This window comes from Cinclus cinclus, chromosome 6, assembly GCF_963662255.1.
Source record: "Cinclus cinclus chromosome 6, bCinCin1.1, whole genome shotgun sequence".
Lineage (NCBI taxonomy): Eukaryota > Metazoa > Chordata > Aves > Passeriformes > Cinclidae > Cinclus > Cinclus cinclus.
The window spans coordinates 10,171,960-10,197,728 of NC_085051.1; the positions used below are offsets into that span (position 1 = coordinate 10,171,960).

Below are 25,769 nucleotides of genomic sequence, written 5' to 3' on the forward strand. Positions count from 1 at the left end.
CGCTCCGGGTTCTTATAAATTACTGAAGCCTGTCAAACTAATTAGTTTTTTCTTGGAACGCTGCAGGAGAGAAGGTAATTGATGGGGCTGAGCATCCCATTAACACAGCCATACGCTTCTGGGAGTGTCAAACTATGCACTTTTCAGGGATACCCAGAAAGTGAAGTTTTCTGTGACACCAAAGCAGAGCTCATCACCGCTTACATGAAGTGAGCATCTCAGGAAAAATAAGAGGATGAATTTAAGAAAGAGAAATAACGTGGAGAATCAGCAGTTAGCAAAGGGAAAGAACGGGAACACACGCCAGCAGGATCAGGAATATGCCCTTCAGACAAGATTAACTGCGAGCACGTTATTTATAATTTTTTTTTACCTTTTCCCGCCGCCGCGGCTGAGGTGAAAACTGCATTTCCCGTGATGCCCCGGGGCGACGCAGGACGGCACCAATCAGGTGCGGCGGGGCGCGGCCAATGGGGAGGTGGGAGAGGTTTGAATTCTGAGGCGGCGCTACCGTTACGGGTTTTGCCTTGCTGGGGTCCGTCCGGGCGGCTCGCGCCGCTGGGAGCTGTGCGCGGTGCGTCCGGCTCGGAGGGGTTCTGTGGTGTCTGTCCGGGGGTGGGGGCTGAGGCACTGTGGGGTGAGAAGTGCGCGGGGGCCGAGGGTTGTGTGGTTCGTGAGGGGATGGAGGGGGACGGAGGGGCTGTAGAGTCTATGAGGGGCTGTGTGTCGTGACAGGCCCTCGAGGATCTGAGGGGGCTGTGGGGTCTGTGAGGGGCTGAGGCGGCCTTAGGTGCTGTGAAGTGCGCGGTGCTGACGGTCCTTGAGAGGCGCTCGGGGATCCCTGAGGAGCTGAGGGGGGCTGTGGGATCCCTGTGGGGCTGAGGAGCCGTGAGGTGTGTATAGGGTTTTGGGAGGCTGTGGCATTCCTGTGGGGCTGAGGGGCTCTAAGTTGTGAGGTCCGCGGGACTGAAGGCTGCGGGATTCCTGAGGGGCGCGGGGCTGAGGGGCGCTCGGACATCCGTGAGGGGCTGTCGTTTGTGAAGTGTGTGGGGCTGTGGGTGTCTCTGGGGGTCTTTGAGGTGCTGTGTGGGCTCTGTGAGGGCTGTAAGGTGTGAGGTGTGTGCGGCTGAGGGGCCGTGGGTGTCTATGAGGGGATGTGGGCCGTGAGGTGTGGAGGGCGGAGGGGCTGTGAGTGTGTGCGATCCGTGAGGGCTGCGGTTCTTCATTGTCAAGATTGGCTCTTTCTTCATCTGTTTCCCGTAGGGGGGAGTTAAACCTCCAAGTCCCTCTGAAAGTTGGGCATCTAAGCGGTATATTTTAGCTGCACAAAAAATTCGGGGTGTATGGGCTGAGAAAAGCTGGCTGTGTCAGGTTTCAGATCAGTACCCTGCATATTTACAGGTGTCCGTTTCTTGTTAAACGCAGGACGAAAGGAGAAGAGTTCAGGATTGGAGGAAAGGTGGTCATGTCCCAGGAGGGCAGCCACGAGTGGGAGCTGAGCAAGGAGAATGTGCAGCCCCTCAGGCAGGGACGGGTGATGTCCAGCTTGCAAGAGGCACTGGCTCAGCAGGACTCTTCCAGCCACACTGCTTTGCAGCTTAAAAAACAGTAAGTGATATTGTAACAGCTCCTTTCCCCTTACCTTCCTCCCTCCTCGTTTTATCTATGTCTTCTTTAACTGTAGTAATATCACAGGCATTAAAAAAGCATAAAAAAAGTTTAGTAGCTGATGTCTGTATTATTACAATGCTCTAGGATTTTAGAACTACTTACTTCTGGTGTTGTGTAGTACAGACTTCAGCACTGTAGGTTTGCAATGGAGCATTTTAACAGCAAACACCATGGAGATTTGGCTGTGCTTTTTAATAAATTATTAACTCTTTGTTTGCAATATACGAGATAAAATTACAGTGATATAAATGTATTTATTGGATTAATAATGTTATGTTTTAGGGAGTTTGAAGCAGAAATACGATTTTACTCTGGAGATGATCCTCTGGATGTGTGGGAGCGGTAAGTTTCCCTTTATATCAGAAAAAAGAGTTGAACAGTCAGATATCCTTGTAAAAGAGAAGAAACACATTCTAATTTAATAAAAAACTCACTGAAAGCTAAATTCTATAATTGTTTTTAAATATTAGGTTGTGTTTCAATGTTACGCCTATTTTTTTCTTAATCTCTTCGTATTTTACAGACGCTTATTAAGAACTGACTTGCTGTGAACACATTGTGTCTCTAGGTATATCAAGTGGACAGAGCAGGCCTTCCCTGGGGGTGGCAAGGATGGCAACCTTGCAGCAGTTCTGGAAAGGGCAGTGAGAGCCCTCCATGGGCAGCAGCAGTACTACAAAGATCCTCGCTATCTTAATCTCTGGCTCAAGTTTGTGAGTGTTTTGGGAGCATCTCTTGGGTGCTGCTTTTCCTTGGGACCTTGTCATGTTGTCTGCACACAGCTAAGCTGATTCTGGTGACAAGAGTCAAACAGTGTTGTACAACGAGTACGATATTAGATGTATTTTTCTGCAAACATGTTATTCTTGAATTCTACTTCTCATTTCCAGACTATTTTTTAGGGTTGTTCACTTTGGACAGCTACAGACTCTAGAAGTTTTTGTTTTGGAAAAGCTGCCTTGAATAAATAGAGTTAAAATATTTATTTAAGGAGAAAGAGAAGTGATTTAAAGCAACAACATCTAAAATACATCTGTCCTACCAGATGTTTTAGCTTCTAGCTGTCTTCTATTCCCATCCTTTTAAACTCTAAACCAAACTCAGTGTGTTCTGGTCCTGCCCTGTCTCTCCATTGCTGTAATTTTTGTTGTCCACTTCTTTTCAGAACAGCTTTTCTCCAGCTTTAGCTTGCTGAGCTAATTTACTGATTCCAAAACTGGAATGTGCTCTACTTCATCTGAAGCTAAAATTACTGTTTGTTCTCAGGAATACTAATATAGTGTAATTCAATCATCTAATTGCCTCACACTCAGATAAGAAATGATAAAATTCTGTCTAGTGGCCTCACAGCTGCTCCTGTCAAACTTGTATTGAAGTCATTAGGGTCGTGCTGGAGATGTTGAAATGCATTTTTTTGACTGGGACCCCTCTGCAGTGTGGTTACTGACACACTTGGGTCGTTCCAGGGCGATTGCTGCAATGAGCCCTTGGATCTGTACAGTTACCTGCACAGCCAGGAGATCGGCACCACGCTGGCCCTGCTCTACATCACCTGGGCTGAGGCGCTCGAGGCCAGGGCCAGCTTCAGGAAAGCAGATCTGATATTCCAGGAGGGGCTCCAGCGCAAGGCTGAGCCTTTGGACAAACTCCAGGCTCATCACAAGTAAGGGAAGAACTTAAGTGCTTCCCTGGGTTCCTGGGCTAGGGAAGCTGCTGACTTTTCCAATATTTTTTTTCTAGGCAGTTTCAGGCCCGTGTTTCTCGGCAGACATTACGGGCACTTGAGGAAAGTCCTGATGGAGGAGGCAATATGGGGTTGCTGGAAATTGCAGAGCCTCAGAGAAGTTCGCTGGCAGATCTCAAAGGCAGAGGGAAAAAGAAAGTGAGAGCCCCCATCAGTCGTGTGGGAGATGCAGTTAAAGGTACATTAGAGAGCTAAAACAACCTGTTATTGGAGGAGTTTCATCTCTTTAACATGAGATTTACAATTGAATGTGACAGTTGAAGGTTAATTTACATGATTCTTCTTGCTTATAGTCGTGAATCCAAACAGAAGCTCCCAGCCTCAGGCTTCTCTGCAGCTTCCAAATACTCCCAGTTTTGCTGTGTTTGATGAAAATTCTGTGTCTGGACCTGAGATTGCCACACTTACAGCACAGTCATGGCCAGCACCTCCAGTTCCCAGGGCCAAGGAGAATGAGCTCAGCGCAGGACCGTGGAACTCTGGCAGGGTAAGGAGGCTCAAAATGGACAGGGAAAAGAGAGGAAGGTGTGTGTAAGTTGATGACTTCTAATTGCTGAAACAGAGGTCGTGTCTTTCTCCCTTGCCTGTGGTTTGTGTGTATTGTAAATACAGATTTAACGATAAAATTGTGAAATTGTTTGGGTTGGGAGGAACCTTATAGATCATCTGGTTTCACCTTCCACTAGCCCAGGTTGCTCCAAACCCTATCCAACCTGGCCTTGGACACTGCCAAGGATGGATCAACCACAGCTTCTGTCTGTACCAGGGCCTCAGCTCCCTCCCAGGGAAGAATTTCTTCCCGCTACCTCATCCAAAGCCACCCTCCTTTGACTTAAGGCCATTCCCCCTTGTCTTGTTACTCCATGCCCTTGTGAACAGTCACTCTCCTTCTAAAGAGTCCTTGGCCATGTGTATGTACTCTGTTCAGGTTTCACAGGCAGATATTGCTAGAATAAGGTTTAAAAACTCTGGAGTTTTAAAATCAGGAAAAGAAAATTCTTGCTAAGCTGAAGAATGGGCAGAGGTGGCCTGCTGAAGTGTTTGGAAGGCAGAAAAGGAATGTAAGAGGAAAATGTTAGCCATGGAAGGGGAGAGAAGCCAGGCAGTAGTTAAATCTGTAAGAAAAAAAGCTAAAGAGTTGAATTATGTTGGAAAACACAACCTGAAGGAAGAACTTGTTGGCTTGTCTTGTGCAAAGAAGGCTTGTACAGCATTCTGCAAGTCTTGTTTTGAAGTGCTTGTGAGGAAAACAGAAGAGCAGAGATCAAAAGAATCCAACTGCTGTATCAATGGAATATTTATCCTGGCAATAGGATGACAGAAAGTAGCTTCCAATGGCTTAAACTAAACATCAAAAGAAACAGCTGCGCTACAGGTGTTTAGGCTGTTCTAGAGAAGTGATGCAAAACATTGTCTGAAGGAAATCAATCCTGTGAGATCAGGTTTGTTTTTTATCTGAGCATAGGTGCTCAGATCCCCCCCAGTGTTGCCATGTTCTTTGTAGCTGAGCAACTAAGAATAGAAAGTCATGAGATTGATGCCTGGAAATAGAACACAAATTTTTCCAGACCGTGTTAGAATGATAATGTAAAAGCAAACCTTTACTTGAAAGCCTTCAGGTATACAATATGGCAAAAAACAGTGCTCAGAATTCAATCCTTACAACTTGGGCAATTAGAATATCTGACCAATATTGTCCAATGAGAGGAGCAGTTGGTTTGGTAATCTCCCCCTGGCTTCTGCCCTCCTCTCCTACCTTTATTATGCCAGTGATTACATGGTGGAAAATTAAATGTCCTTGGAGAAGTAACAGGCAAGACATAGCAAAATTTTAGGAATGTGTCAATATGCACCTGTTCATTGTGGGAAAGAAAGGTGGGAAAGTACTGGGAGTTACACAGAGGCATTTAACTGTCTACAGAACTACAAATTCATGCAGAATACATGAAAGATAAAAATTTCAGGCATCAAAATATTTTCATCTCAGTATGGGCGTGGTTATAAGTGAAGTTTGGTAAAAAAATTTGAATGAGGGAGAGATGCAATCAGGCTAAAATTTAGGAAACTCCAGGAACGTTCTTTTCAGAGAGAAAGCAGTTAAATGAATGGAAAAGTTAAGTAAATCACAGGTTTAATATAGCTGAGAAGAGTGAGGGAGAAGTATTAATATAAAATTTCTTTTACCAGTCTCTTTCTGCTGCTTAACACATTCATTCTGGTCTCTGAATGCTTCCATATTTCTTTTAATGTCTGCCCTAAGTGTAGTCCCTGCTCCCCTCTTAATGAAATTTCTTGGATTTAGTTAAATAAAATATCCTGTTTCTGGCAGAAGAGTTGAGGATGTTTAGTTCCAATTGACTGAAGGGCAGTGCAAGAATAACCTTTAGTGAATGCTCTGACATATTAAAACCTGCACGGAGAAGAAGAGGTTTCTCTTACTGTTGGTTTCAAAATGCCTCAGGAAGCAGTTTGGGAAAGGGTGGAGAAGAGGAGTGAGTTTGTGAAGTATTACTACCATGTAACTTTTTTTTTTTTGTGCTGAAGAGTCCCAGGGAATTGAAACAGGCAGATGAGAGTAGTGTGTTGTCAGACTAAATTCCACATTTTCTCTTTACTAATGGTCCTCAGAAGCTGTTAAGGGATTTCTGTGGTGCTGAAATGGCTTCTGATGGGAAAACTGAAAAAAAAAACAAACAAAAACTCCAAGTTTGGAGGCTGTTGGTGGACAGGAGAATGAATATTATCATAGAATTAGCACAATATTGGCTGTAAAATGAGGACTGTGGCATCTGTGGAAAATGAGGAGCAGCTGGAATACGTAGCCTGACCAGGATAATGTGTATATATATCTGTCAATATGTATAAAACATTCCCTCAGAATAACAGGAACTGGGCCTGCTGAGGACATGCAGGAGGAGCATGCCTTGCCTTAGGTGACTGTGTCAGAAGGGAATTCACCTTGGAAAAGTCTCCATCAACTTTAATTTTCCATATTAAAAAAACCTCCAAATGAGCAGAGAATAAGGGAAAGGGAGGTGCAGAAGGATGTGGAGACTGAAATGAATCCCTAAGTTGTTGATGTTGCCTTTCCTTCTGCAGCGTCCTCGAAGCACTGTGAGCTCTGCCATGGAAGTGCCCCACCCACTGCCCAGTTTCACCCCCTATGTGGACGAGTCAGCTCCACCACAAATGATGTGAGTCTTGAGTTTGAGATGGGGGATTGCATTTGGGATTCTCAAAGCTGCTTCCTAGAATTGAGGCTTGTTTTGCCAAGTACTTAAGCCTCTCGAGCTACACGAATTTAAAAATCTGTCAGCCTGGAAGCAATTAGTGTTGCAGCTTGATGACAGGGGCTTCAGCAGAGGTTGCATAAGGACATGGGAAATGTTCAGTGCTGCTCGTGATGTGGGAGCTTATATCATATTTATATATGCTAATTAGTTTAATAGCTTAACTCGGTGTGTTTACACAAAACCACAAGCTACCTGTCTTAGGGTGCTGTTTGCTGTGAAGCAGCCCCAAATTGAGGCAGACTTGTGGCTGTTTTTTTCTTCTGTCTTGGGAGCTCTGTGCTCAGCATATCTGGAGTTTTATTCTGAAATAAGCTCTCAGAGTTGCCATGCCAACAGTGTTGCTTAGGTCGTGGAGGAGTGAGTGTGCTGCTTGTACAGCGCTCCCTGAAATGCTGATAAATCCCAGGAGATGGGGTGGTTTAGTTAGAGCAGAGGAAAACACATTATTTTGCAAGGTTGCTCTACCTTTCTGTGGTTAATGATGGCCAGGGAATAGACAGGCTCCTTCTGAGAGAGGAGTGGAAAAGATGGAATTACCAAAAAAAAAAAGAGTGGAAAATGTTTGGTACTACAGACAGTTCCCACAGGTCTGAATTGCATGGAATCAAGGAATGCTGAGAGGTGGTGAGCAGCACAGGTTGCACGTGGACTTGCAGAATGGCTCTGACCATGGCGATGCTGTAGTTTAGTCAATGAATATGTAAAAACTGCATTCCTGTTTAAATTGTAAGGTGTTCCTTTCTCCTGAAAGTCAGCGATGCCACACTGGTAAATCTCTTGGCATGCCGATCTCTCGGATGAAGATTTGTTACTTACCGAAGGCAGCAGCTTTCCATACTGGGGAGAGGGAAAGAGTGGGTAGAATTGAGCATCAGGCTAAGTTAGCTCTAAGCAACTTAGGCAGAGATTTGGTATGTAGGTTTAGATTATGCAGCTGAAATCTTAAAAGTCGGTTTTGGATAGTTTTTTTCTGTCTTTGAATCCATTTCCTAATGGTACCCGTGTCACCTGCCAAATGTGGAAGTGTTTTGCTGAAACTGTGTAAATGCAAAAAAATGTAGATGCAAATCAGGCCATCAGCTGTCATCCAGGGCAGAAGGACCCTGTTGTGATCCTGGTATTGATCTCCACACTCACCCAATAAAGCTTAAACCCCCAAACATTAGGAGCACCTGTTTGCCTCATGATCACTCCCAGATGTGAGTTTATCCAGGTGAAGTCAGCTGGATTGCTGGTGTTGGTAAAGTTGTACCAGCACTGCTGCTTCTCTCCTGAAATTAGTGTGTAGGTTTCATCTGGCCCAAGAGTTTCCATTTTTAAGTCCCTTTTCTCCCAGATAACCATCCTACAATCCAGAGTTTAGGGACCTGTCATGCCTGTGGACACAAAGCTCAATGGAACTAAATTGAACCTGATTCAGGATGCATGGCAGTTCAGACACCATCAGAATTTTATTTGCTTTTGACTGGACCTTATAAACAGTTTTGATTGGATTTGTGTTTTGTTGTTTGTTGTTGTTTGTTTTGTTTTAGTCATCACACAATTCTGAGTGGTGTGGTGGCTTTTGGTGTTACTCATTCCAATTTTCTTGTGTATTTTTTCTAAGCACAGAACAGAATGTCTTTACTCCAAAACCAAGTTCTGAAATTAGCAGGGCTAGTTTCTCCCATGCCTGCTTTTCTGTGCAACAGTGAAGTTCACAAAGCTCAAGTGAAAAATTCCTGTTTTTTCAGGACTCCCTGCAAAATTGAGCCCAGTATAAACTGTGTGTTAAGTACTCGCAAACCTCAGGAGCGGGAGGACCCACTGCAGCGAGTGCAGCACCAGCAGCAGGATGCTCAGGCAAAGAAGGAGATGGTGATGTACTGCAAAGAGAAAGTTTATGCTGGAGTTGATGAATTCTCTTTTGAAGAGATCCGAGCTGAAATCTACAGGAAGAAAGCGAGGAAGAAAGACGAAGGTATGTTCCAAAGTGGACTGGAGCAAGCAAGGTTTTACAGATGGAATCATAAAACTGTATTTGCTTCCATCTGTGATTGCAGCTGCTTCTCTTTTTCTAGTGGAATAGTTGTTTTAACTGCTGTGAGGTACAGAGACAGTAGCACATTCAACAGCTTTACATGGAAGCTGTGGGACAAAGGAAAAACCACCAGAAGTTTTGGGTCCTTGACAGTTTAGGCTGCAGCCACCGATTGTATGTGAAATAGGTGTTGGGCCTTAGAGGTGCTTTCTTCCTTAGATGAAATAGAAGCCATAGAACGGAAGAAGGAAGAAATACAAAGGAAAATTGAGGAACTGGAAAAGAAATTAAAGAAGAAAGAAGATGACAAGCAGCAACAACCACATGAACAGGTATTGTCCTTATTTAACTGTTCTTTTCCAAGTAGCTGGAATTTTAAATAAAAGTACCCAAGAAAAGCAAAAGGAAGCATTTCTGATATTCTTCTAACACATTTTAAACTTCTTTTGAAAGGATTCATCACTAGTAAAGTATATTCTCTCTTTTTCTTCTTTCCTGGTATTTTAAAAGTACTTTAAGTAATTTATTTTATTTTATATCCTTCAGTGCCTTCCTAGTTAGTATTTTAAATAATGAAACAGAGCTGTGACTTTGTTGTAAGCTACATAACTGCTTACATATGTCCTTAACAGTTGCAGGGTAACTAAAATCTCCTATGAAAGTATAAATTTGGTTGCAAAGAGTAAATTACGCCTTTTAATTATACAGTGCAATAAAAGTGGACTTTCTTCATGCAGGTAAGTACAAATAAAAGTGGCTAAAGGCAACCATTATCTATCAGGGTTTTAATGACTACGTGGGATTGTCTTCATGTTTTTGGAACCTTTTTGCCTGGCTTGCAATTCTGCCACTGTAGAAGTGAAGTGCTGCTTTGTTTCCACAGGCAGCAGAGCTACTGGGAGCTTCCACACCTTTGGGAATGCAAGGATTTACTTTTGCCAGCACAACAGAGTATGGGGAGAAACAGCCTCAGTCACAAAGGTAATAGAGAGATTTTTTTTTTTTAGCCAGCAGGGAGAGCACCTGGGAGGTTACGTAGGTTCAAGTAGTAACATGGATCACTGTTTTCTCAGTTAGAATGGAATTTAGCCTTGGCATCTGCCTGTAACCAGGATCTGTGTGCTTTCTCCATATGTTGGATTATTTGTTTGAGGGATCTTAACTTCTTGCAAGTAGCATTTGTCAGCTTGGCTTGCCTTTTTTACAGGGTTTACTTATGTTTTTGAAGATCTGTAGAATGCAAACTTATTTATTTTATTTTTTTCACAGTGAATTCCAGATCTATGAAGACACTCAGCCACATAAACCGTCTTGTTCTGAGGGTAAGTAGTAAAGTTTTTTACCATGAACGAGGAAGTTTGGTAAAAGGGAAGCCTTCCATGAATACCAAGAAGGCAGCAAAGTAAAACCCAAAGCTTAGGTGGATTAGAAGAATGAGAGTGTGTGCGCTAGTAGTGCGTTTTTCCATATTGAGCAAAACATGGAGCATCTGAGAACTGTCACTATTTGAGAGGACTTTCAAGCAGAAGAGCATTTTTCTTTCAGTAGCTGGAAAGTTTTCTTCCGTCTTTCATGTTTGCAGTCTTACTATCATCTCAGAAGAGTTTAATGCTATCATTAGATTGATAACTACTTTAATTCCTTTTTCCTCAGAGGTTTTGCTAGGGGAATGTGGCCAGAAATTGTACATTGTTGATTTTAGTAAGTTATCTTGGGAAGTTTACATCCAGAAGAACTTTACTTCTGATTGGAGTTGACTCCTATTGCTATTGACAGAGGTCATCCAGACTCCTGATATATCCACAGATTGCCACAGTGGAAATACATTTTTAAACTCTAAGGAGGAACAGAGTAATGAGGGCAGTCTTGCAAAAAAATGTACAAATTCTGAAGCATAGTGTAAACCCAGCAAGTTAGCTCACATCATATGGTGGTAAAGGGGGGGTTCATTAACGTGAAAAAACCAAGCCTTTTAAAATAGGTTTCTTTATATGCCAGCTCTGTAACTTCCTGTTAGGAGCAGTACTTTTAGGACTATGTATGAGTTATTTTAAGTAGTGTTGGATATGCTGTTTTGGAAGAACTGTGGATATGATTGAACCTCTTGGTTTTTCTTTACAGATGTAGGTCTGCTTCCTCCACCAGCTGCTCCATTTTTCTCTATATTTGATGAATCCTCTACCTTGACAAATCAGAATATAAGGTAGAATTATTCAAAACCTAGATTTCAGAGGGAAGGAAAATGGAAGCATCAAAGCCCTTGCTGTAGCAGCTGAAATAACTGTTTCTGGCCGGGGTGTGTAGGGGAGTGTGTTTTGTTTATATTGGTATTTTTTATTTAATTATTCAGAGTCCATGATGAGGAAATACTCTCCTGTTCTTCATTTTCAACCTAGAACTATTTAAGCTGCTGTATAAACTTCCTTCATTCTGGAGAGCTGTATTTTTTTCTTACTGCTAGTTCTATAGTAGAAATTGGTTGATTGAAATGATCAATAGACTTAAACTCTCGAGAGGAACTTGATGGAGATTGGAAGCTGCTCTAATAAATATGTAACTGACTGTAACTTCTTCTTAGTTGTTCAGCAGATCGTCGGCGGAAAAGTGCCCGTCACCCCCTCGCTGTTCTTAAGCCTGTGGATTCTCTGAGTGCCAAGGAGAGCACAGCAGCAGCAGCAGCAGCCTGTGTAAGGAAACAGCCATGGTAGCAGGAGTTCAGCCCATGGCAGATTTCTTACCCAGGAGATACCAACACAGCCTGTGCTGCTATCAGACAGAGTCAGCTTGGCTGGACTGGCATCACATGCAAAAAACAGGGATTCTAAACATCTGCTTGGCATGGCAGTTATTGAATGGGGTGGTGATGAGATACTGGGAATATCATGTTGTGGCTGTGGCTGCCTCGTCCCAGGAAGTGTTCCAGGTCAGGTTGGATGGAGCTTGGAGCAGCCTGGACTAGTGGAATGTGTCCCTGCCCGTGGTGGGGTGGGGACAGAAGTCAATGGTCTTTAAGGTCCCTTCCAACCCACACCATTCTGGGATTTTATACTAAGTAGAATTCACAAAGACTGAATGTCCTATTCATGTTGGAAGGTGGTAGAGCAGAAGAAAGGGAAGAGAAATGTTCATTTTTTTAAATAAAGAAAAATTTATCATAAAATCTGCAGGCTTTCACTGTCTTTTTTTCTTTTTTCAGGATGAGCTGAATGGAATTGAACGTTTGACTGAGGATGCAATTGTGACAGGCTCCTACAAGAACAAGACCCTTTGTGCCAACCCAGAGGACACGTGTGACTTTAACAGGGCTGCCCACCTGGCCTCGACGCCCTTTCACGGGGTGGTAGCTCAGAGAGTCCTAGCTCCTGCTTTCTCTCAGAGTGAACTGAAGGGAGATAGTCCAGAATCCAAGGGTGCACCTCTGAATCAGGAGACACTGGTGTGTGAAGGAGCATACACTGAAGCTCTCAGTGTAAAAAAACTGAGGTAATTAACAGTAAAGGACCTTAAGCCCCTTTTCCTGCATGTCTTTCACAGTTTTGGTTTTAGTGTTGCTAAGGAAGGAGTTTTCTGAAAAGACCAGAATACCCTGGAGAGAGCCATTTCTTTAGCTCAGGGTGCACTTTGCCTTGAGCAGATTGAAGAGGTGAGTCAAGCCCACCTGGCTTTTCAGCATTACTGCTCTGGGACTTAAGTACAAGTTTTTTTAACCAAATAACTTGAAGAGAAATTAATAAATGCTTTCTGTCTTCATTATCAAACATGGAAAGCAGAATCACCAGTTCCTTTTATACTCTTTTGTTTAGTTCATCTACAGAGTAAAAAAGCTGGAGAGAAGAAAAACCTTTTTGTCACTGTGTACAGAAAACACCTGTTGTATGGGAGTTTCTTAATCTAGAACTGAGTTGGATTTGCTGGCTCTTAGGATGTAAACAAGTACACTCTGCTGAAGGTGTTTTTTACTGGGGAGATTCTTTGAAAACCCTGCTGATTATAGTTAGGAGGAGATACTTTCCACCCAACCCTTCACTGCTTTGAAAGCACTGACATTTGGTAGCAAAGGGAGTGATAAATATTCAGGATGTCTTCTGTTGTATCAGTCAAATTTGGTGGAAGAGAAGATTAAAAAAATCATCTGTAGACTAAGATTCTGAATATAATCCATCATCAAAATTGAAATGAAGCTCTGACATGACTTCTGGCTTTCTTCTAGTGATGGGAAAGAATTTCTTCATGGTAATTAAATTTGGTTGTGCACAATATCCTATCCTAGGCCCTGGGTTGACATTATCTACGACTTGTATCTTTGGAAATCTGAGTAGTTGATGGCTTTATTTACAGCCCCATCATGGAAGCAAGCCTGGAAGATACTCGCTCATCAGGTTCTTCAGTCTCAGGAGGTTCTCTGTCCTCTGTTACACAAATGTCTGCTATTAAATACCTGCAGATCAGTGAGAAACTGGAGCTGGCTCAGAGCTTGCCTGCTGAAGTGGTTACTGATTCTGGAGGTGGAGACGTTACTGGTTAGTACTAACCTGAATTTCACTCACGGCAAATAACTTGCGGCTGTCACTAAATATGTCTTTTTTTTTTTTTTGTCCTTCCTGTATTCCACTTTACTTTTTGTGTTTCCTATGGCTACGACTGAACTTGTCTCTCTTGTCTGAAGCAGCAGTGAGGGGCAGTATGGGATGCTTGTCAGCATCCAAAGCATGTCAATGTTAAAGTGACAGAGAAGTTACTTAGGGTAGTATAGCAGGCAGTGTGCAGGGGTAATGAGGTCAAATTCCACAATTAAAAATTTGGACTGGATAGCAGTGATAACTCCTAAGGTAGCTTTGTTTTGGTTTATGTTTGTTTTTTCTCTGTAATCATACTGTGTGTCTCCTGATGTGCTGATAAGCTACTACTTTGAAAAAAATGAATATGAATTTGGAGTCTAGTGCATGTTGCATAATTTTGGTTTAAATCTGTATTTTAACTATGCTGTAAACTGTTGTGCTGCTTCACAGTATCCTTCTTATTCCTACTGAGGGAAAACAGTACTGGTACTTAAATAGTAAATTTCTTTGCTTATTTTTCTTCTAGTTAAAGGCCCTTGTTTTTCTCTTTTGTAAATATTTAGATTACAGTTAGAACAGAAATGGTCACAAAAAGTCTTCAAAATCTGGCCTGTGGAATTAGATGTGTGTTGGATGATGATGTTCAAGGTGTTCAACCTGCTTTAAGTCCTTTGATTTTGGTTTATGGTGCTTAATTAGAATTGTGTGTTTGAAAATTCAGTGTATCTACTCTGGAGAGTTATGTTCTCATGTGCCTGCAGACTATTTTATAATGAAGCATGCTTGGGACTTGGAATGAAAATACAATTAGAAGTGATGTCACTGAAATAGCTGGGATATTTTGGATCTTTGTCTTGTTTTTATCATATGTACAAAACTTTAGAGCAAGATGAAAAATCTCTTCAGAAAAAAAAGAGAAGGCATTTATTCAGACGTTTTAATGGTCCTTTCTTGAACCCTGGATCTTTCCAGTAGCTTTGTTTCTTGATTTCTCACATCTCTCTTGAACTGCAGCTCTCACCCTGGCTGTAATAATTCTTAATACTGTGTAAAGAATAAAAATTACTTCAGGTGTTTATCAATTTATTCCTGCAAAATATACCAGTAGATTTCCTAGGTTTGTGATGGCAAAAGCTTGGAACACATTGTAGCCTCCAGCCTACATTGTTTCCTGGATCTTTCACAGAATTGCTTCCTGATCAGTGCTTAGTGCAATGCTTTTCAAATAAGTGTGGGCATTACAGTAAATAATCTGGTTCTTACCTGTGTACTGTGAAAGTTTAAAATGTTCTCCCTCATTACAGCCATGGCATTTGGGAGAAGGCAATAGAGGCCATTCAGTTCTCATGTTTTATCTCAAATGATTAAGCAGAGTAAACACTTGAGGCTGCCTTGGTTTTTTACAGATCAACTCATCTATTGAATGACCTTACATTCTGTTACGAAGGAAAATAAGTCCAGTCCTACAGGTGTCTTCCAGGAGATAAAAGTCATTATATTCTTAACATTGCAGTGAGCAGCAGAGGTGGAGTCCATCTTTGTTTTCCTTTTCTTGCATACAACATCTGCTGTAATCAAAGGACTAAATTTCTCTAAACCCCATACTGTAAAAACCTCAAACTAATCACTTGCTCTGGGCATTAATTTAAAAAAGGAGTATTGATTTGCAGAATGAGTTTGAATTCTGCTTGGCTGAAATAATTCAGAACTTTGTCTCTTGTGAAAGATACATTTTGCATGATGCTACAGGAGAACTCTTGGTAGACTTCATGATGAAAGCCTTAAAGGCAGTTTTAAAGGCAAGAGTCACATTGACTTCTCAGAGCTATTGGAAAGATATGAGTTGATTTGCTAAGAGATGAATAAATAGTAAATGAAGATGTGGATTGAAAGTTTCCAGTGTCCAGTTTACTTTTACTGACAGATATAACCAAGCTGCAGAGAGTTGACACAATCTCAGCTCATCTCTTTATGTTGTTTGTTTTCTTAGAGGATGATGCAGCTCAGTTCCTGTGGAGCCCTGAACAGCGTAAAAAGCTTTTGGGTTCTGTGCTATCATCACTGGTTGCTTCTCCAGATTTTCACTTGGAGACTGAAGCTCTGCCTCACATGGAGGTTGAGAAAGATGTTGAACTGGGTAGGTGTGCCAGACCCTCTGCAGTGCAGATTTTGTTTTGTAATGGGCTTGAATTATGGTTCATATTCACCCTCTTAGTTTTATGTGGTGCAGGTGGGGAATGACTTGGGAACAGCTATTTACTGTGGCAGCTTATGAATGTAAACTTTCAACATAGGAAATGAGACTTACTGCATCAAAATGGAATATTGGAACAATGAAGAATACAAGATGTTTTTTGCCATTCCAACTGGATGCATTTTCCAGTGGGATCAAAAAGGATTTGCAATAAAGGTAACAGACATGACGGTTATTGTACAAGAAATGTGAACTGGTAAAATCTCATCCATTCATATAAAGTTAATTTCTGAATTCCATGCACAAAGTTTGCTACTTCAAGTCCTCCTCCTAATTGTGGATCTAAATTAGAAGTTTCTGACTGTGAGAAATGTCTTACTTGGTCAAGTGGGAGGGGGGAAATAAAGAGGATAAGAAGAATATGAAAATGAGCAATTTTCACTTTATTCCAAAAATAAATGTTCTCCTTACATACCTTCTTGTAGGTGTATTCTCAGCCTGTGCCTTGGGATTTTTATATCATCCTTGAGTTACAGAAGCGTTTGAATTCTGACTTTGACCAGAGCTTCAGTGAGAATTGCAGCTGTTACCTGTACCAGGATGGCTTTGCCATTGTGCACAAGGATACAAATTGCTTCACACTCAGGGTCAGTACAGACAAACCAAGGATAACTGGAGGGGCCAAACTCCTGCTTGGGTGCCAGTAGTGAGTTTGGAGTGATGTTATGCTCTTTGCTGCAGAGCTGCTCCTGTTTAATCCTGCAATACAGATGCTCTAGTCTTTATCTGGGTACAAATCAGGGCTGTCCGTTAATGCCTCAGCTGGGTCTGGTGTCTTATTCATAGATCATGTGCTTCTCAGAATCTTGAACCAATTTTTCACATTTTCTGTCTTTGTGAGTCATAACGGACTGGAGCCAAAAACCACAGGTTATTCCACAGCAAGATTTGCATCTAAAGCTGTTGTTTATCTTGACCTCTTTCAATACATTCCAGTCAACTACAGCAAGGTCCTGGCAATTAATGTCTTGCTGAATGATTTGTGCTTTAAGTCTTATAAGTGCATTTTGAATTCAGTAGTGATTTCAACCTTCAATTTCTCCCTCCTGGTATTCTGTCCAATTTTGAATAATAATGTCTCCTAAGAGCTTACGGTTCTTGTAATTCTGTCTGGGCTGATCATGGGCAAAATCTGATTATAATGAGTTTACTGTTACCTCTGTACAGATGAATAATGAAACAGAAGGTGAACTATAAATACTTCACCTAATCTAAGGTAGAAGGGTACAGAGATAGATGTTTATTCTCTTTTCAGGATATTCTCTGTGATCGTAACTTCATCACTAAGGAAATCATCTTCTTGGTTGTTCATGATCTTCTGCTGCTAGTAGAGAAGCTGCACAAAGCAGAGATTGTCCATGGAGATCTGAGGCCAGAGGTCTTGTTTCTGGGAGACAGGTTTGTCTTTTCCTGTGAATATGGGAGGGTACAGAACAGTCATTTCAGCTACAGCTCATGTGCTGCTGTAACTTCTCCCCTTGAGCTGGTGTACTGAAGTACTGTGCCTGAACAACAGGCCCTGAGCCAAAGTTGACTTCTAGATGAACCTTCCAACCAAATGTTATATTTGTATCTGTTTATTAACAAAGAATCGTTAGCAATGTGATCTGTTTCCACTCATTGTCAAAACACTTATTTACCTTCAGGTATTTAGAAACCAGATAGGGCCACACCTGGGGTTTAGGGGTGTAGGAGCAAAGGCAACTCCCTGAGTTGCTCCTTGAGCCCTGGCCAGGCTTTGGGAGGAACCCAGGAGGAGGCTGACCCCAGATGTTCCCACTCTGGAAGTGGTGTGAGCTTGTTTTATTGCCCACTGCCTAAGCTGGGCCCTGTCCCAGCACAGTCAGGAGCCTCTTTGCCTGTGAGGGGACACACCCATAGGAATTCCCTGTTCTGGAGGGGCTCTCCAGTGCTTGGCAGTGACAGAGGCTCCCAGCTACTGTATGGCTGGGGAGGATGGTGAAGTGTTAGGGGAACTGGTGCTGTATCTTAATGCCTGTAGGTAATCTGTGGTAGCAATGATGAGGTGCATTGCTGAACTTCTCCTTGTGTAATTCTTCACAGTTTTTGCATTATAGAAAATTACACTATTCCTTAAGTTGGTTTCTGTGGCTCTTGTGCTGAACCTGCCCACTGGCAAAACAGGCTTAATTTTGCAAAGCAGGCTTTTTAGGTTCCAGTGGATTCTGATAAGAGTGAAAACACTTAATTTAGGAATAAACCTTCCTGTAGAAATAGTATTTTTAAGTTTCTGCTTTACCAAGGTTCTGGACTGCCAATGCAAGTTACAATATGGTTCTTAATTTGCCTTCACATATCTGCAACCCAGGAAATTAGAAGTCATAAGACAGGTGGGACTGGAATATCCAGATACCCTAAACAAAGTGTTCAGCTTCCTCTACAGTCCAGCTTGTACCTTAATGCATAGACCTAATTTTCTTCTCTCTCTTTTCTTCTAAGCTCTTTCCCATGTTATTTTAACAAAGTCACGTATCCCTTGGACTGTGATCTGTGAACTAAGTGTGGTGATGCCTGGAAATAGAGCACAAACTTTTCCAGACTATTTTAGAATTATAATATAAAAGCCAACCTTTACCTTGAAAGCCTTCAGGTACACAATATGGCAAAAATAGTGCCCAGATCCTTACAACTGATGGGATTGGGCAATTAGAATATCTGACCAATATTGTCCAATGAGAGGAGCAGTTGGTTTGGTAATCTCCCCCTGGCTTCTGCCCTCCTCCCCTACCTTTATTATGCCAGTGATTACGTGGTGGAAAATTAAATGTCCTTGGAGAAGTAACAGGCAAGATGTAGCAAAATTTTAGGAATGTGTCAATAAATGCCTGTTCATTGTGGGAAGGAAAGCTGGAAAAGTACTGGGAGTTGCACAGAGGCATTTAACTGTCTACAGAACTACAAATACATGCAGAATACATGAAAGCTAAAAACTTCAGGCATCAGTGGGAAGCCAGTAACCAGAATGCCTAATGAATCAGATATAATTCCATTACATAAATTCACTGGGGCTTTTCTTAGTTATCACTGATCTGTTAAAAATAGCTATTAAGTTTAAATTTACTTTGAGCCTGCAGTCATCTAACATGCATACTCCCAATATATTCTACTTACACTTTCTTTGTGATTATTTTATGAATAACTTATTTACATAATTATTTATAAATTACATACCTGTACTATTCAAGTTCTAATATTTTCTTCACATCATGCAAGGGGTTGTCTTGCACATTACTTAGGGTGCTGCATCCCATTTCAGAAGACACTGAATTAATAGTGGCTTGATGTATTTGGATACCTCCTGCTGGGTTTCTCTCATGGCAAATACAAAGCAAACGACTGCCAAAAAAGTTAGGATAACGGTCTGGGGTTTTTCAGATAGCAAAAGGACAAGTGCATAGTATAAATTACAAAAGAAGCTCACAGCATACAAGGATGTAAGAAGAGTAGTAGTGAGAGCTGTAATATGTGGATTTTGTTGGCTTGGCAGTCATCGATAGAGATACTCCTCCCTGCCCTTCCTATTTGTCCTCTCTCACCTGTAGACTAGGAAAAGTTTGTAGAAGTATTATCAAGGCTAATTAGTTCTTTTGTATCAAGTATTCTGAGATTTAGAAGGAGAGGGAGAAATGCAAAACATGACACTGATGCCAAGTTGATTCTTGCCTTTTTGCTTTTATCTATGCTCTATATTCTTTACGTATGGATACTATATATAGCCCTGTAGCCTGTTATTGCATTTGTAGCTAGCATTTTACCTCCTCTGTTAGACAGAAAAACAAAATGAATTCCCTAGTGGCTCCATGGTTAGGCTCTCTGAGAGCCAAGGTTGAAAACCAGCTCTTCAAGACACATTTTCATGAACAGAGCTTAGTTCCTATCTGAGGGAGGTTGTTCAGAAAAGGGTAGAACCAGGAGGGAATTACCTCATCACCAATGTTTCTAACTGGGGATTCTTGTCAATTATGCTACTTTGCTAAACATAGAAATTTCTGCTTTGTTATGTGTGCATCTTCGGCACTTTTCATCCTGCGTGTTGTGCACCATAAGGATCCTTACAAAGGTAACCCCTTTTTATCACCTGTGTCTGCCTCATAATTTCAGGACCAGTGTAAAGGCATCACACTGTTCATACAGTCCACAAACTTTGCTTCAGGTAACTATGACAAATACAAAAACAGCATCATCCTCAACCCTTTATTGTTTCCTATTGCTTACTGTGGAGACAGCAGTATGATCCCTAAGCTCTCTGCTGTGAGCTCTTGCCATCCAGAGCAGCCCTTGCAGCAGTAGTTCTGACAGCAGCCATCAGAGGGGAGCATTGACATGGCTAAGACTCACCTTCACTGTGCTTTTAAATTTAATTCTAAAAGAAAGAAAAAGTTTGTTGGATTGTCTTCTGCCTCATGTGCTTCCTTTGCTCAGGATCTGCGATGCATTTTCTAATGAGGAGGTGCCAAATGCCCTGAAGATGGTGGATTTCTCTCACAGTCTGGATTTGAGGGTACTGCCCCAAGTCAGCTTTCCCTACAGCTTTCCCACAGCTCAGACCCCTCATGGACAACAGCTTCTGGCAGAAAGTTCTCTTCCTTATCAGGTGAATCTCTATTTTGTAGGATATCTTAATTTATGTGTTTCCTTTACAAAACCCATTTTCCTAAGTTAAAATTTACAAGTTCTGTGGAAAGCTCTGATCAATAAATACTGAATAAAGAGAATTTTGCATCTGATGAAATCTTTAGCATTAAGTGAAAGGATTAGCTGTGCTGTTCAGTGATTGTAACTACTGTCTTTGTTTAGAAACCTACAATGGAAACAGAATTTTACCTTTTGAAGTTTTCTTGCTTAACAGGTCTCTATAAGATTCTGGTGCAAAGATGGTTCTGACTTAAATGTGTGAAAGCAGTAAGAGCAGAAAGTGATAGACATTGAACTTTGTGATGTTTGTTGTGATTGCAGGTAGACTTGGTTGGCATTGCAGATATAATCCATTTGATGTTGTTTGGGGATCATATCCAGGTCTGTCAGGAGAATTCCATCTGGAAAATCAGCCAAAACTTATCAAAGTAAGTCATTTTGCAGAGGGGGTTGCTGGGAAAGAAGAAACACCTAACTTAATTTTCTTTATAGTGATACTATCTTCAGAGCTTAGAATGTACAACAACTTGGGGCTATTTTTGCCAAAAAGTTCATTTTGTGGGGCCTGAAATTGTGAAGTTGTTGACTGGTGTTCTCAGTGCTGTGTAGGAGACAATTTTAAGTTGAATATGAATAATCCAATTGAGATTATTTTGCTTTTTCCATCCTTCCAGATGAGACTCTCTGTACTTTACACATCAAACCAGGAGAAGTTTGTAAGTGGGTGGGTGGTGAGGGGGCCAAAGATCACATGAACATACTGCCTCAGAAATGGATTCATTTGGCTTTCTGCCTTTTTTTTTTCTTCATTCTACTAAGACGCTGATGGCAGGGTGTAACAGTTGTAGAAACAGTACACTTTTACAGCAGAGAAAAGAATTTAAAACTGTTCTCTAAGATGCAAGTGTGCAAACAGCTGCTTTTTGGAAGCTGCAGTTTGTCTCAGATATTGTATTCTACTGCTCTCTTTTAGCTGAGGGTTTTGGCTATAAGTCTCTTCTGCCTTCCTGTGCCCTTTGTTTGTTCTTAGATTGAACACTTGTTAATTTTGTTAGGCACATACTGCAGGTTTTTTTGCCTTGTCAAAACTCCAAACTCTGCAGTCATGACAGCAGTTACTGGACAGGTATTTGATTCAGGATCCTGGATCACTCCTAGGACCATTGCTTTAAGAAAACCTACTACCAGCATGGGAGTTGTCCAGTTCCCTAGCAACCTGCACTGCTTCCATCTCCCAGTTTGTTCTATTCAGCCTTTGGAAAAAATCCAATTTTCTTAAGCTGTGTACAGAGGAAAAATGCTTTCTTTTTCTTTTTTTTTTTTTTTCTTCTTTCTTTACTAGGTATGTATCTGGTTTTCTACTATGATATCCTTTTTTAAATTCTGCAAGAGGTTGAGTTGAGCTACTGCACATGAAGGCACATAAGGCCTGAGTTGAGAAGGCTGGGACATGGTGTCAGGAACATAATTTGGATGTGGGTATGGGAAAAAGAGCAGTAAATATCTGGATTACTGGAGCAGGAGGAATAGTAAGCCTGAGCTGGGAAGGATAGGGCTGTCTGTCTGTCAGTGGAGTTTGGAGGGGGAGGGGTTGATTGGAAAAGAATTGTAGTCAAAGCTGGGGGTGCTGGATTGAAAAAAATAGGATTTTTGGCTAAGGTAAAACTTGAAGGGAGCCTCAAGGAGTGAGACCTGAGAAGGGCAGGAAGAAGGCAAAACCTGGGCACGAGTTCTGCAGAGCTGGAACCAGGCTGTAATGGCTTCTTGCTCACCTGCGTGCATTGGTTCATAATTTGGAGTTCAGAGTACAAATAAGGAATTTCTTTTCCGCCTTCTCTTCTGCTTTGCTTCTGAAAGTGTTACAGATTTATCATTCATCATCTATACTTACTTTTCAATATCAGTTATTCCAAGAAATGTCTTCATAGGAGCTTTAGTTACACATTGCGCTGAAGTCTAATATCAACAGTGTAAATGAGGCATTTCATTATATGGGAATAAGGAATTTGCACTGAATCCCTTTCCATTCACACATAGATCTTTTGGTCTATCTGGTTCTTACTGATTGATGACACTTCCTCTAGTCAGTTTGAAGCTTTCAAGTAATCTGTGACAAGCAAATTCACTGCTGCAGGGAGCCTTTATCCACCATAAGAGGTTTCACAATTAAGTATTCCCTCACCCTGAAGAGTCAGCTGATGGAGATCAATTTTTCTCTTCATCCCTTGCCTACAGCCACACACACTGGTGACACTTTTTTACACCTTTGAAGACATGGGATTCTTCTTCCTGTTGCTTTTAGTAATTATACTTTTGTAAAGAAGTCATTGCACCTTTTGTGTTCAAAGGTCTCCAAGTGATTTGGAAAGTGATTTTTTTTTTTGAGGTTCATTTGAGTTTGTTTGGTGGTTTGTTTTGGTTTTTGTTTTTTATGTCAAGGATGGTATTGACTTTTTAAAGAATAACTTTCCTCAAAAAGGGTTCTGAGAATTCAGGTATTGGCAACTAAACAAGAAAGAAATCTTCTTACTAGAAGGCTGGCTGTAAATACAACAACCATGACTCTCTTATCTTGAGAAAGCTTTTTAAACAGGACTTAATTATTTTTATTAAACAAATGTAGATATAGCAGAGTGACTGCAAGTGCTACTGATTTTACTACTAGTCCAGCAAAATACCAAAGCAGTGGGGAATTGCAGGGTGGAGCACATTTTTCTTCTAAGGTCAGTGGCTTTCAATAGAAGAGAACCCACTTAAAAAGTGTGAATGAATGGAAAACATTAAACATTGTAGTAGAGATTTAGGAGCAGGTAGAATGTAAATTCTGATCAAGTTGTTTTTTTCATCTCTGAATATCATGCTGACAGCTTGTTTTTCAGGGAAGGGGGTTTTACCATTATTAAAGAATGGATATGGTGATTTTTTTTTTTTTCTGTTTTCACTGTATTATTTTAGGAAACGTCATCTGTGCAGGTTTATGTGAGGCAGGATGTAGAAGCTGTGTTTGAATTTTTAAGCCTATTTTTGTCACTCAAAACTCCTTACACCTCCTTAGCAGCACTTCATCTCCTCTGTCACACCTCTTGCTCATCTAATCCCACAAAGAAAATGGACTCAAATCTTGTGTACTTTTTTTCTTGGTTAGGTTCTGCATTGACTAAATTATTTTAGCAAATAAAAGAGTTGTCTGTGAAATAATACAGGCTGGATTCATTTTGAGACTGGCTGCTGCTGTTTTGTGAGTCACTTAGATAAAGCAGAGGCAGATAATTTGTTTCAAAGCCACTGTAACTCCTAGCTGGAGGGAGAAAAGTGCTTCAGTAGTCAGTGGCAGTGCAAGACTGAAGAACAAAGGGTTTGCTCTAATATCAGTTTTGTGAGACTTAAATGAGTCACTTAACCTTTTTATTCATGTTGTGTGGGTACATTTGGGAGAGGGGGGATTTATTACTATTAATTGTCTCCAAAATGTTATCTGTACAGAACTCTGGCAGATGGCAGGGAAAAAAGGAAGCAAAACTGGCTCTAAGCGACTTTTTTCTATTTTTTTAAATTTTTTCTTGCAGTTTTCTTTTAATATTGCCCTGTTAACTTAGCTTGCAAGGGGATAAGTAAGATTTACCTCTGCCCTTTATTCATGAAGGTTCCCAAGTTGTTTGGTTCAAAAATGTTCTTGACAATTCTTCTAAAACAAAACTGCCATGCCTTAGTGTGAATGGTGGTAGTGATCAGGTATACTAGAAGAGGTAACTGTATAAACTGTTGGTTTAGACCTGTGTAGTTACTATCCAGAAACTTATTGGAGAAAGAGAATAGGGTCCATACATATAAAATGAACAATACATTTATAATTTTCCTTTATATTTACTCATATGAATGATAATATAATTTCAGGTGTGGTTCTCCCAGGATGTTTAGTGCTCAATAAATGGAGACCTTGACAGACATGTTGTGTGTGTACTGTTCCAATGAGCACTTCTCTGTTTGTTTTAGGACCTCTGACAGTGATTTCTGGAGTAAACTTTTTGAGAGAATTCTGAATGCAGATGGTAAGTCCACAGTACCTCTGCTGAGGGAGTTGAGAGAGGAAATAAGTGAAATGTTTGACAGCTCTTTCAGAGAACGACTTTTGTTGACCTTAGCTGCTGTGGGAGAAACTTTCCTCCTGGTGAACTCCCAGTGACTTCATAGAAGACAAACACATTTTGTATTCTAGAGAAGAATTTGTTTGTTGTATTCTTATGTTTTCAAATGTAAACATAAAGATTGGAGCCATTTCTGGAATACTTCACGAAACTTGCTCAAGAATGTTTCTATTGCATGAGTGCTTGGAAAACCTCCTGAGCCTCTACGTGAACCTTTCTGTGTTGGAGGAGTTTGTGAGAGAAAATTGCTTGTCTTAACTGCTGCCTCCCCTTCTTGTACAGCTCCTTAAAAATTGAACCCCTAACTTGCACCATACTCTTCAAAATGTTTTTGTCCTGCATTCAGTTGGTCGTTGAATTAGTGTTTGATCAATAAAGTTGTGTTTTGGTAGTGAGTGTCATATTTAACATTGTTGTCAAATGGTTTCAAAAGACTTCATTTAGAATCCATGCAGGAAGGCTGCTGCGTTACCGGGAATATTTTGTGACTGCTGGATGCAAAAGCCCCTCATTTGGTGGCAGCTTTCATAACCACATGGGATTTCCTGAACACTTGAATCCAGCTTGAATGATTCTACTCAGAATGTGCTCCCATAGAAAGTTCCCATAAGTAGAAGCAGATGAAGTCACGAATGGAGAAGCTGCACACATAAACCTTTTTGCTTCTTAAGGCAAGAGTTTTGTTTACTTTTGCAAGGGCTGGAGTTGCTGACTGGATTTGAGCATCTCTGAAATCTCAATTTGCCCTAAGTGAAGTGTTGGCAGGCTTTTGTGGGAGATTTTGTGGATGGTTATATGTGTTAACCTTTTATGTACTGCATTACTGAAACCAGTGCAAAAGCTTCATTTTATTCAGAACAACAGAAGTTACTGTTTCCAAACCCAAGGTGGTACTATGTGGTTGAAGTGTAGGGGAACTTCTTAGACTTGGGTTTTACTTCCTTGCAACTTCTTCCACACAGGAAAGTGAGAGTAGACATCATTAGCAATTTCTTCTCCCTAAAAAGCCAAATTGGCTGTGTTTTTTCGTTTAGTTGAATTCTCTAGCTATGGTTCTGTTTGGTTTTCCCCTTTTGTGTTATCTCCAAATTTTGGGGCAGAACTCAGTTTTATCTTTTCCACATTGCTTCAAGCCACCTTTTTTTCTGCATATTCCATCACTGTTCCTCTTACTTTGGCCTGTCTTCTTTTTGCTCTGATGCATTCCTAATATCTTTTTTTACACTTTCTCTGAGTGGGTTATATATCCTTCTAATTCAGGAATAGTACCAAATGCCCTGGTAAACCAGCTTTAATATTGACTGTAAACTGCTGCTGAGGAATTTATTTTGGTCCATTAATGCCTTAAACAATTCTTGTAGTACATTGATTAGTTGTCTATTGAGCTAGCAGATAAACAATGATCTATCTCTAACCAGAGTTTAGAG

At 41.0% G+C, this 25,769-nt stretch overlaps 1 protein-coding gene across 1 annotated transcript; it reads left to right on the forward strand.

The window, feature by feature from the left end:
• Positions 1 to 533: 533 nt before the first annotated feature.
• Positions 534 to 24,711, forward strand: BUB1B (BUB1 mitotic checkpoint serine/threonine kinase B). The gene is made up of 24 exons (XM_062495159.1): positions 534 to 574; positions 1,426 to 1,608; positions 1,954 to 2,013; positions 2,240 to 2,384; positions 3,138 to 3,334; positions 3,412 to 3,593; positions 3,709 to 3,902; positions 6,515 to 6,609; positions 8,442 to 8,668; positions 8,948 to 9,060; positions 9,612 to 9,709; positions 9,998 to 10,050; positions 10,535 to 10,606; positions 10,850 to 10,931; positions 11,307 to 11,415; positions 11,925 to 12,211; positions 13,067 to 13,233; positions 15,278 to 15,424; positions 15,582 to 15,697; positions 15,967 to 16,128; positions 16,797 to 16,939; positions 19,985 to 20,156; positions 20,519 to 20,625; positions 24,191 to 24,711. The coding sequence occupies exons 2-24, from the start codon at positions 1,466 to 1,468 to the stop codon at positions 24,378 to 24,380; spliced, it is 3,261 nt and encodes a 1,086-aa protein (XP_062351143.1). The 5' UTR covers positions 534 to 574; positions 1,426 to 1,465; the 3' UTR covers positions 24,381 to 24,711.
• Positions 24,712 to 25,769: the final 1,058 nt, after the last annotated feature.